At 31.7% G+C, this 13,476-nt stretch overlaps 1 protein-coding gene across 1 annotated transcript; it reads left to right on the top strand.

Annotated features, from left to right (window-relative positions):
- Positions 1 to 1,054: 1,054 nt before the first annotated feature.
- LOC143081848 (uncharacterized) lies at positions 1,055 to 11,161 on the top strand. The gene is made up of 6 exons (XM_076257524.1): positions 1,055 to 1,139; positions 3,705 to 3,872; positions 5,009 to 5,133; positions 6,279 to 6,444; positions 9,195 to 9,425; positions 10,094 to 11,161. The coding sequence occupies exons 3-6, from the start codon at positions 5,095 to 5,097 to the stop codon at positions 10,423 to 10,425; spliced, it is 768 nt and encodes a 255-aa protein (XP_076113639.1). The 5' UTR covers positions 1,055 to 1,139; positions 3,705 to 3,872; positions 5,009 to 5,094; the 3' UTR covers positions 10,426 to 11,161.
- Positions 11,162 to 13,476: the final 2,315 nt, after the last annotated feature.

A 13,476-nucleotide genomic window follows, 5' to 3' on the forward strand; every position in this document is an offset into this window, starting at 1 on the left:
TTGTAAGCAAAATCAATAATTTACTCAATATACATGTAGTTTACTGTCAACTATGATATGATTGAGAATGGAAACTGGGAATGTGTCAAAGAGACAACAACCCGATCAAAGAGCAGAAAACAGCCCTATGCCAAAAAAAAGGTCTTCATCGCAGCGATAAATTCTGCACCTGGAGATTCACTTGGCCCTAAAACAATAATCATATTCTTGGACGCCACACTAAAATCAAAACATATAAATGACCACTATTAAATCCTAAACATGTCACCTTCAATATGAATGACATGACAACGATATATTACTTGTATACCCGTTAAAAGCTTAAAAGGTGAATGGGGACATGTTTATTAATTTGTATAGGAAAGATATTACCATTAAAATCGGATGTGAAAAACCTGAATGTATACAAGGTGTGTGAACGTTCACCAAAGCATAGTTTTTAAATATAAGATATTGAATGATTCTAACTGCGCTACATTTTCAGACAAGATATAGCCCTTATGGTGCAGCAATCAGGCTAATAATAACCTAGTGTTTGAGATAATGAAATAATATGGAATTTTGATAATATATAATTCAAAGATTTTTTTTCGGCGACTTGCTAATACATGTCTAGGATATTGTAATATGAATCTGTGCTAAAGATTGCTGTTCAAAATAAAAATAAGAATATTTATTATAATTGCCAATGAGACAACTCTCAACAAGAGAACAAATGCTACGGGAACTAAAAACTTTATGTCACAGTACTGCCTTCAATAATGAGTCAATCCCGTACCGTGTAGTCAGCTTTACAAGGTCTCGAAATGACAAATGTAAAATATTTCAAAGGAGAAAACTATTTAACCGGCTTATTTGTGTACAAAATAAAGAACAAAAACAAATATGTTATACTGCAACGAATGAGGTTTTTTTTATAGGAATTAATTAAAAGAGCCATATTTTTTTCCGAAAATGTGTAATTTCTTTAACACGACATAATTTTTGTATATTAAAGTCTTTTTTTTTTCTATTTCCTTCTCTTATTTCATTTGATCTTATATTTACAGAGGATCTAGGAGGCACAGGTGTATTGGCAGCCGCTTCAACTTGTGCTTCAAGATTTACTTCATCAACGTCGAGTTTTGCTCTTACAAAATGTAAATATAGTAAGAATAGTTGTTATTTGTATCTGGGTCATAATAAAAAAAAACATGCAAAACTATGTTATTTGGTATGTTTAAGTCAAAAGACATGAAAATATATCAAAATGTATCAAAATAACACTTGCATATGTTAGATATGAATGTTTTGTGATACACTATATACAGTTTACAGTATGAAATGTTATAAAAACATCCTTAATGTTTTCTTAAACCCTTGGTTATAGCCAGAATCAACTATTATTTTTTACTATAAATCCTTTCAGACCTGAAATAGGACTATTATGTATACCATTTGTTATTAGGATGTATCACTTTTTTTTGCATTTTGGTACATACAAACATTTTTTAATGAATGGGAGGTGTATGTTGGTTGTATAATAAAAAAATTCACCATGTCTCATTTTTAAAGTCAATGGTGTAACCATAAGGCAAATTGGTAGGGTAAGAGTTATCTTATTCAAGATTTCAGCATTTGCAATAGTTTCTTCCTTAACTATGTTACCTGTAAGCATGTTATGCAAAAGAAAATAAACATTTATGTTGAAAATTTGGTGAAAAAATCTTAAAAGTTAGTAAAAGCTATATCATAGTTGAAAATCGTGTCCATGGTGTACCCTTATAAAAATCCTTTTTTGAAAACATTTCCTGAACTTTTAATTATGACATATATTGATTATAGAAACATTCACCAGTAACAACATATACATGTGTAGAATAGGGGAATGGAGCACCTATTTCGTAACTAAATCTTAAAATACACCTTAAATCATTGGTGTTACTGTCAATGGTAAGACCATTTTGATAAAATAACATCATAATGTTAATATATGATGATTGAACAGTTTAGTAACACCACTGAATATATCATTACAATCAGCATTGTTTTGTGTTTCTTTCATGCTTAAAAGCGAAACATCATATTATTTATGAAAAACAATACTTATTCAACAATGTTTAAACAATATCACGTATTAAATATACAAAGTTTTTACAAACTGATGTATGCTGGTAACACCAATGAAACTATTCAGTAACACTATTGACATTTTTAGTTATTGATGTTATGTTATATAATTTGTGATATTTTAGCCTAAGAATCATTTTTTCATCTCTTTTCTTTTGCTCGTACCGGGTGTTCTTGGCTTTGTGTTCAGTACTTTATAAAGGTAAAATTTGAAATGTGATGTCAATGGTGATACTTTTATGTCATTGGAGTTACTATATAAAAATGCGAAATTTTTATTTTTTTTTTATTCATAAAGTAAAGTGTGTTTAGGTCGTGTACGAAGGATTGGGTATATTTTTATCATTTAATCTTATACAATTCACTTAATTATATTCAGTGTAAGTGTATTTTTTAGTATTTACCACGGTTATAATTAGGACAGCCAACTTTTTTACGACAATGTATTCTGAAATTTATGTTTGAATAGAATGCACAGCTATATGAATACTGTCAATAAGTCGTAATTCAAATCTAAACATCACATTGGAACAGTTGTTTGATGTTTGACAATAATATTTAGTACCTACATGTATGCTTTAAATTGATAACCTAAAATTGTTAAAATTCAAGGAACTCTTTATTTTTCCCATTGGTTATTTCTGAATATCGTTGCTACCATACTATAGAATAGCGGGACACATTTAAATGTTTTAAATAATGATTTAATTTTTTCAAAATATTACCGCGTCGATTTTTTTTTAACTTTTTTTATAATGACCCATCTAACGGGGTGAGAGTCTCCTTCTTTTATACATTATTTAATGTGTCAGGTAATTTTTATGTTCAGTTTATGAACATTATGTGTTCTGGTCTATGCGTGCGTGCGTTCGTTCGTCCGTCCGTCCGTCCGACTGTCCCGCTTCAGGTTAAACTTTTTGGTCGAGGTAGTATGGTAATCATTAATCAAAAACTAAATTGTAAATAAATATTATTATCGCTATTTTGTGCATTTTTCTTTTGAACTTTTTTTGTGATAATTTTCATATCATGCTTCTCGCTTGAGATGGAAAAATTATCGCTAGAAACTAAGGAGGTCACGTGGCGTTGCTAACGAAATTGACATGAAATTGACAACGTCGTCATAGTTAAAATAGCGATAAACAGATTATCATTGGTCATCTCAACTCGATTGCTTTTCTCACTTTCGCTGTAACAGCTCAAGCGAGAAAATCAATCTCGTTGAGATGATCAACGATAATCTATAATTATCATTTTGAAATCTTAAATAAATCTTTTGTAAAACCGATACAAATTCTTAAGATTTTTGTACGACCTCAAAAATGTACTGCCGTAAATTGGCATGGCGATGTCGTCTCGGAAGCCATTTTGTTTTAATATAAGAGCTTAAGTTAGAGAGATAGATCTCTATGAAATTGTACCACACTGTTCCATAACACAAAAAGAAGACGAATCGATTTTATTTTCGAAAACGGGGGAGGGGGGTGTATTGTCCTGACTGTATTATATTTTAAGTTGCTATAACTTGTATCAAATCCTATTGTATATTTAGACAATATCATTATGTGTAAACTAACTGTATTCTTTTATTTCAGATAATTATCAGTACGTGAATTGTCCGTTTTCCTTTGAGACTTATTTCTTCACATTCAGTAGTGGCGGTAATGCCGATTATTGTTCCAGTAGCCAATCATCGGTAGCTCCCATCTCAGATACTAGCATTGCTTTAAAGAGTTGCTACGATTTTAACTTGGTATCTAACGGTAATGCATATAATATAAGGAAAAATAATTTGAATACTTAGTTACATGTACATAAATATCTTCAATTTATGGATTTCTGTATCAAAACAGTTTTATAGCGTTATATTCTCATATGCCACCGAAATTGTAGAACAATGATTATTTTCATGATAAAGAGAGTGGACAGAGGCGAAGGACCAAGCGGTGGCAATCAGGGGAGAGAAGCGGGTGATAGGTAGGTGGTAATTGGAGAATGAGGTGAGTGGTTAAAATGGAAATAAACTGCACATGTTTTTAAACCGATTTTCGTCTGATATTAAGGAGGAGGAAAGTAGATTAGGGGTAGTGAGCATCTGTAACCCTACTGATAGATGAGGCTGGTTTGATAGATAATTAGTTGGTCTTTGGATGTCTTGATTCAATGTGTCTTCATGGTTAAATTTAATACCTAATTTCTTTTTATTGAACACAGATCATTATTTTCATATGTTGTCAACATACTTATAAGAAAGAAGATGTGGAATGGTTGACAATGAGACAACTCTCCACATGAGACAAAATGACAAATAAATTAACAACTATAGGTCACCGTCCAGGCTTCAATAATGAGCAAGGTTTTGATGGTTTAAAATGAATTTATGACGATTATGATGTCAGTATCACTAGTTTGTCTGCAACAAAAGTATGAATTCGAATTCCGCACGTTGCAGGTGTGTTCGACTCCGAACTTAATTCACCAGGATTTCCCGGTTTTCTGCCGAATGCCGTCGGCTCTTTGCGAGCACCTCGGCTATCTCCGTCAGTTAAAACTGATCAATACGTTTTAGTCATGAATGCAGAAAGTGCTGTAAAACACCACCAATCAAACAATGAACGATGATGCTGAGTAAATATGATAACATATTACTTTTCCTATATTGTTAGATTTCTGTCGCAATAATTCACTTATACGCATACCTGGTATCTCCTTTCATTAATTTATAATTCATTCAAAACTTATTCATTATCAAGTAGAGAAAAAAAAAATAAAAAAGGGCAAACCAATATCATATTCATTGAATTTCTTGATTATTGTATAAAATCGAATAAGTAATCAGGATAGATGGTACCAGTCGCAGAAACTAACCATAAAACCAACAGAACATGCTATTTTTCAGCTAATCCATTCTATGGAGCATTTAACTGTCTCGGTTCCTGGTCTGCAGAGAGCAGAGATACACCATCACGTGGGGATTTTATAGTAATGGAAATGTATGATTCTTCGCCCTGGCCGTATTGTGGGGTAAGTTTAAGGTAGATTGATGGTATACCGCCCTCTTGGATTTAACAATCACAGTACCAAATCGGTCTAGTTATTTTGCCCAAATTTGCAAATGTGGAGACATATTTGCAATTTAATAGTTAGACCGTTTATTCATATAAAGAAACTTGGTGAATAATTGTTTTATCCAAAATACTTTTACAAATATCAGTTTTTGTTGTTTTGAGGATCATTTTTTTTAAATGAGTTATTTAAGGGGAGATAACTCTTTTTGTAAAAAAAATTATACTGGACTAATAGGGAATTTTTTTATTTCTACTTGTAGCAAGAAAACAAGTTCGGTGACACCATTTTTTATTTTTATTTTCTTAAAAAATACAATGAAACCTATTATCTCAAAATGTATTTCAAAATTCTCTCTCATATATTTAGTTTTTTGCAAACACATGTGTTTTTTCATCAACAATCTAACTAAATTGAGGAAATTTTCAATGACTCATAGCTTGAAAAATAGCACGGTGACCCATATTTATTATTATATTTTTGGAAAAAGCATAGTTAAATCTTCATATTGGCAAAGTATAAGAAAATTCTGTCTCAAAACGTCTATACTTATGATCTACCTTAATAAAAATAGGTACTCGTACTTGTCATGTTTACCATGTATATAGTAATATTTGATTTAGAGGCTTATTTCAAATGTTCATACGAATGTAAAAATTAATAATAACTAAAAAAATCACTTAATCAATATGAATGCTAATCGGCAGAAATTTCATAGTTTCGTATCGAATCATCTATGTTGAAATGAAAAATAAAATATAAAATAGTTTTTATTGGCATGTAACATATTTAAAAGAAATGATCTCTAGTATGTATTGTCAATCTTATAATTGTATAGACATCTATGGAAGGGCAATATAAGCTGGTACAATATTGTTCTTTATTAATACAAGTTAAAAACAAGGAATATCGTTATAGCTTCTTTTGACGAGCAGCTAAACTGCAAAGAATAATTTACATGGCAATTTATTGTATTCTGCGGTTTGAGAGTAAGCATCACTATGTAGCATAATCATCGAATATAGGTACCCCAAAAGCACTGAAAAAACTGTGAATTTAGGTATGGTCAAATTCTTATATAAAAATGTTTACGTCTGTTTTAGCGATATAAGGTTGGATCAGATGGAGCAATTACTCTATCTCTTTACCTATCAATGAGTGAAGATACATTTTTTCCTGTATTCTGTGACGCTACGAAGGATAACGAATACTACTATGAATCTGGAGCAACTAAATATGTTAGGATGCATTTTAGTCCTGTTAACCCATGTATGTATAGTCCAATTTAAAAAAAAAGATTTGATATGGTTTTCAAGTTTGTTATATATGATAAAAAAAAACAGAAAGTAAATAAAAATAATACAAAAGTATATACGTAAATATATACGTATCATACCATTTTCTTTCGTCTAGATATACATGTAACCGCCAATTTCCTATAATAGACGGGGAAAAACCCCACACAAATAAAAACAAGCAAAAAAAGCAAATGAATAAAATACAAAGTGTTAAACGCTTTAGATTCACCTGACTCGGATACACTGAAACTAAATATGCGAGAGTATAAGACATGAAAATACATGAGAAGCAATTCAAGGAGGTAGACCTAGGTTAAGGGAAATAACTCTTAAAATCATCAGTACGTTTGTGTCAACCATTTTCATAAATATATTCTAAGCTTCTAGGTTACATAGATTATTTCCAATCTGTTTCAGGTAAATGCTTAAAAAACATTGATGAAACTTGACTTTAACAAACACATAACTGATTTAAAGAGTTATCTCCCTGAACCAAGGTCTACCACTTTAACATACTTCTCATTCGTCACATCTCGGCAGTTTTCGCACCTTCATCTAACAGGAGAGTATCGTATTCACCCGAGGACTGCCGATTGCATACTTGCTTTTGCATGAACGGCTGAAACCATTTTAGGTCATCTTTACCCAAGGTTCTTTTATAATTTCTATACTGATCAGTAAAATATTTAGAATATGTCTATTGTAAATGATGTAATTAGCGACGCACTCAAATCAGGACTGATAACACCCTCAAAGACTAAGTAAAATTGAGAATGGAAATGGGGAATGTGTCAAAGAGACAACAACCCGACCAAATAAAAAAACAACAGCAGAGGGTCACCAACAGGTCTTCAATGTAGCACCCGGAGGCGTCCTTCAGCTGGCCCCTAAACAAATATATAGTATAGATACAATGCATAAGTGTTGATTCTTGAAAAAGAAACCATGAGCCCGGAGGATTGCAAGGTAAATAAATATTTTGACATCACGACAATGGGTTAACATCTAGGAGTAACGATCCATTGGTAAACAATTCATTTTATTTTTTGATGCTTTGATAGGGATTTTCGGAATTTATCTGCATTAGGAATGTACAAAAGAAATTTTTGAAAGACAAGATGTTTTTTTTTATCAAATAATATAAACAAGAAGATGTGGTATGATTTCCAATGAGACAACTATCCACAAAAGACAAAAATGACACAGACATTAACAACTATAGGTCACCGTACGGCCTTCAACAATGAGCAAAGCCCATACCGCATAGTTAGCTATAAAAGGCCCCGATAAGACAATGTAAAACAATTCAAACGAGAAAACTAACGGCCTTATTTATGTAAAAAAATGAACGAAAAACAAATATGTAACACATAAACAAACGACAACCACTGAATATACAGGCTCCTGACTTGGGACAGACACAAACTTTTTAGATAAAAAGCATAAGCTTTTTAGATAAAAAAAAATGACATTAAATAAAAGGTTCAATTCCAAGTAAAACATTACATCATTGATTTTGAAGATAACAAAATTGTGGATCAGGTTTGTAATATATATATAAATATTTATTGTTAGACATATCAAACGTAAATGATACTTTATTAATTGGTGCGTCCAATTGTAAAGCACGTTCCAACATGAATATGCACAAGGAACGATTAACCTCAGGACATTAATTTGAAAACCAAGGAAGTTTTGTTAACCGAGATCGTGACAAGCTATATGACCAAAACGAACATAAAAAGAATAACCAAAGTGATCTAAGATCAGACTGATTTGAAATCTACGCTGTGTTTCAATTTGACGTTTTTACAAATTACGGTCAAGGAACAGTAAATGAGCTATGTACCAGACTTTCTAAAATTTTGCTTACAATCTTGGCTCCTTGAATTATTACAGATTAAGTTCTTTTAATATGGATGAATATTTGTATAGAACGCACATAAAAGCGACAAAAAGTTTTCAAAAAGAGGGACGAAAGATACCAGAGGGACAGTCAAACTCATACAGCGAAATAAACTGACACACCATGGCTAAAAAATAAAAAGACAAACAGACAAATAATAGTACACAAGCCACATCATACAAAACTAAAGACCTAGCAACAAGAATTTTATAATACATGTCTTAAAATCATAAATGTCTAATTTCTACTCCGTAGACTTTTAAAAAAAAAGTGTATGTTATTGACACTTAAATTTCTGTGTTAACGATAAAACATAATCTTATGTTCACCGACCTAGTGTCTTTAATCAATGTGTTACGTTCATTGACCTTGTTGGTGGTGAAAAACGTCAAAAATCAACGTTTAACAACCTACAACGTGATGCCGTTACGATTATTTCGACGTTTGGTAGGATATTTTCACAAAACAAACTTTGAATTATGTATACCGTACAAACGAAGTCGGTGACCCTATCTTTATTAGCACCATTAAAACGGAAATGTGTGTATCAACAACTTTTTGAAGATTTAAGACAACTTTGAGAAGGTTTTTCGCTGATTTTATATGCTTTGTATAGAAATTTCCACCATTATGAAAGCATTTAACCAGTTATATTCAAATGATAAATGAGATAAATGCATTATTTTTTTATCGATTTTCAGTTGTAGTTCATCGAGCCAGATGCCAAATTTTACTGAAATCTGCGACATAGCCAATTTTCTGTAACTCGTCCTTAAAATGATTAGTACTAACAATAACTTTGCTATAACTTGTAGGGACAACACAAGAATCCGCAACAGACGTAACTACAGATTCCATGACAACAATTGATACAACAATAGGACTGACAACAATTGATTCAGTAACAACCACAACTACTGAAGCCACGACAACAAATGTAGTGGCAGTAACGCAATCAACAACAACAACTACTGCTACAACTACAGAAGCAGCTGTTGCTAGCACTGTTTCTACTGGGTTTGTTGTGACAACTGGTAATAGTACAGGTAAACACTGATTTTCGTGTATTGTTTCATATGTTCTTATTATCATATTGTAAAGTACATGTACCTGCTGAGTGTTCAATTTTCAAATACATGTACATATTTTAAAGATTTCGTGTTAAGTAGACACGCTTCTCCCACTAAACACTTTTGAATTCAGATATCAACCAGTAAATACCAGGATGGCAGGAAAACAAAGAAAACTAAGGGAACATACGATAATTTGTTCTTTTTGATGGAATCAATTAGAAAATGTGAGGCCTCGTATCTTCAAAACTTTTGTTATTGGAGCCCGAAAACATAACTTAGATTGTCACAACACTTGCTTTTCCGACGAATGTAAAGTGTATTAGTAACGAATAATTAAGACTGTTTGATCTAATCTTCTTTCTTTCACGATACAGCAGCTCATCTGCTTGCGTATAGAATTAGGAAGATGTGCGTAATATGATTGCTTTGAAGAACAGCAAGCTTTAAAAGACTAAAATGACAAAAGTCAAACAGTTCAAACACGTGTTCTCTGTAACAGTAATATCTGCCATTTATAAATGACTTTAATATGCAACATAATCACAACTTAATTAATTGTTCCTGCACTTTATACTTATTACTCACAGAAAAAAAATCTTGACGTAATGATCTTCTTCACTATTTAAACATTTTTATTGAAGGTAATGCATCAGCCTCGTCTTCAAATTCCAGTTTCTGGGAAAAGCTACGAGATTTGTATTGGCCTTGGTGGATACTTGTTGCAGCAGCTGTTTTGACTATTATGACATTATTTCTATGCCTCTTAGTCTTCGCAAGAAAAAGGAAAAAGAGGAAGGTGGAAACTCTCAAGAAATCAAAAGACGCGGATCCGGAAGTTGTTGAACATTCAAAAGCACCAAAGACTAAAACAATGTCAAGGAATCCATTCTTTTTTAAAGGAAAATCCAATGGTGAATTCACTCCAAGACAGATTAGAGTGAAAGAATTTGAAAAACCAATTATGGATTTTTAACGATTCGTTAATGCTTTACCTTCCGTGCAATATATATCGTTTGAATTATATCTGTAACCATGGTAACAATTCATGGAATATGAAAGAAGCAACTATATATTGCCTTTTTATATATATATATTACTTAATGTGAAATACTCCCTTTGTGTTTGTGACATTTTTTATATTATAAGTCACCCTCAAGAAAAACACACAAGCGAAAAGTGAATTGTCAGACGTCTGCATAATGTTTATAGGAAATTGACGTAATGATACAAGTTTTATCTGTACGTACGAAAAAATTGGTATAGTCTTTGCTGACCAATTACAAATTTGAATGTAATGTATTACTGTGGATTCATTTATTTTCGGGGGTACCAATTTTCGTGGATTAAGGAAAACTTACCTGTTCGTGGATATCAAATTTCGTGGTTTTGTTGAAGTCTGCATACAAACCAATGTCATATTTGTTATTCGATGAACATTTAATTTCGTGGTTCACCTGTAGTCACGAAATCCACGAAAAGTTGGTATTCAGCGAATAATAAGGAATTCACAGTACACGTAGGTTAATGATTTTGCTAATGTTATATATCAAGAATTTTCTGATATGCTATGTAATGTCTAAATAAGAGAAAACAATGTAATGCGACAGCCTTACAAGTGCGAGGTGAAATTTGCTAGTTATAAGACGAGGTTGAATCAAACGTTTTTACATACAAAAATGTCAGTACTAAGTCAGGAATATGAAAGTTGTTTTCCATTCGTTTGATGGTGTTGAGCTTTTGATATAGCCATTTTATAAAACAAACCTTTCTTATGGGAGTTCGGTATTTTTGTTATTTCACTTTTCAGTTTCAGTTGAGAGATTTATTTTTTTAAATGTACATCACACTATAAGGTGATAATGATTATTATGCATCGATCTCAATGATCCATATAAGTGTTTGTCAAATTGCTATAATCATTGTAACCAAAAAAAGATTTCCAATATATGAATATAGTGCGTGGTTCAAGTTTTTTAAAAATATTTTATCTTTTTGAAAACAGGGATATAGGATTTTAAAAAAGGCAAAATACATATGTTGAGTTGTGCCAAATTGTGTTGGATAACAGTGAGTAGGCGGAATTCTTAGGTGTGTGTAAGAGATCATTGTAGCGTGTCCCTTTTACAATTTCCTTAAAATTTTCCCTTGATAAGGGATACAGATTTATATAATAATTTGTTTTCTTGTTTTCAAATCACTTTATATTTGTAACTGTTGTCTATTTGTCATTTATGCACTTATGAAAATTAAAAAAGTATAAATTAAGATAACTTTGTGTGTCTTGGCATTCTAACATGAAGAGTAGCAGCCAATTTGTCTTTTGTGTGGGTGTATTTTTCGTTTAATGACAAATTTTGAATTTAAAATCAATAAATCATTAAATTGAGTTTACTCATGGATAGAACAACTAGACATTTTATTTTAAGAATGCGTTTTACTAGGAAAGAATTGCAATACCTGTGCAACTAAAATAATTCAAAGATACACTATGGTTATGACTTTGTTCGCCAGACCCTTATTTTGTCTAGAAATAACTCATCAGTGACCCTCGAATAATACAAAAAAAAAAAAAAAAAATACGAAAGAAAGAACAAAGTTTAAGAAAATGAGGATCCACAATTCCCAATGGTTTTGCCAAATGTAGCTAAGATACCATATTCATATACATTGTGCTGTATGGAAATTAGTCTGATTATCTCAAAGCGCAAACAGAAAATGTGTACTGCTGATTTATTTCCATTAAACCTGGTTCCTCTTAATAAAATAATGTAATTTCTGTTTAAGTGTAATTCGCAGATACGTCGTCTTGTCAATAAAAAAATCCAAGCTTGCACCATTATTTCGCGAGGACAAAAAATAACGAATATAAATTGTGGCGAATATGTAAAACGACATTGTGGTATGAATGCATACAGAATTTCACAACTAAAACCGGTTAAATAGCATATTTACTGATAGGTTATCTTTAACAAGGTTTTTATATTTACACTGATCGTTTATCTGTTCAATGAATCAAAATAATATAACAGAGTATAAGTTATGCCATTAATCGAAAAATCAAAAGTCTTTTTCTTAATTAAAGTTTTTTTTTATTTTCTTAAACACAAAATGTATTTGCATTATTTTGAGCTAGGAAGGTCTCTGCCTTGAAATTTCGTACGAGCGCTGGTTTATATTCTAAGAAATAACGGCAACATCTGGCAAATCCTACAATGAACTCATATATAGACAGTTACTGTTTAGTGTCTTTAAATATCAGCTGTATTTGTACGAGGCTAGGAAACAAGGTGTATGCGAGCTTTTAGAGAGCTATTACACCTGTTTCGAGCCGAGTACAAATACAGCTGATATTTAAAGACACTAAACAGTTATTGTCTTTATCCTGCAATTAATTTTGTATATTATTTGTGTTTTGAAAGACACAAAAACACATGTTTTGCATTTATTTTCGATTTTAAATCCCTTGAGGCCCGTGTAGTAATACGATACAGTAATCACATTCAGCTAAAGACGGATTCGCAAAAAAAGAATCTCGAATGGTCAACAATAATACATCGCTCAAGGTAAATAATTATCTATTTTAACATAACAACTAATTTCAACAGTAAAAACAAATAACAAAGCATTGTCCAATTTGAAACAGGAGTGTACGAGTTGTCCTATGCTTCAGACTTTACATTCACTAAACATGCATGCTGAAATTGACATGATTGTTTTTGTTACACAATCACACACATTCAAGTTCTGCAATTGATATGTGTCATCGTAGAAAAGACTGATGTTCATGTGTGTATGGTATCAGAAATTGGTGTGATACTCTAAAGAAATGTTTGAAACAAATAGAACGTATAAAAGTAATCGTTAATTTGCAATTGATACGTCATTGGAATGCAACTGCAATACACATTCTGAGGTCACGCAGGTTTATACAATACAAAGTCCGGCAGTGGGCGGAGCTTTTAAGCGATATCTGTATAGTATACAGATACAGCATAGCGATATACTAGTATGTAGGGCTGTATCT

This window comes from Mytilus galloprovincialis, chromosome 7, assembly GCF_965363235.1.
Source record: "Mytilus galloprovincialis chromosome 7, xbMytGall1.hap1.1, whole genome shotgun sequence".
In the NCBI taxonomy this organism is placed as follows: domain Eukaryota; kingdom Metazoa; phylum Mollusca; class Bivalvia; order Mytilida; family Mytilidae; genus Mytilus; species Mytilus galloprovincialis.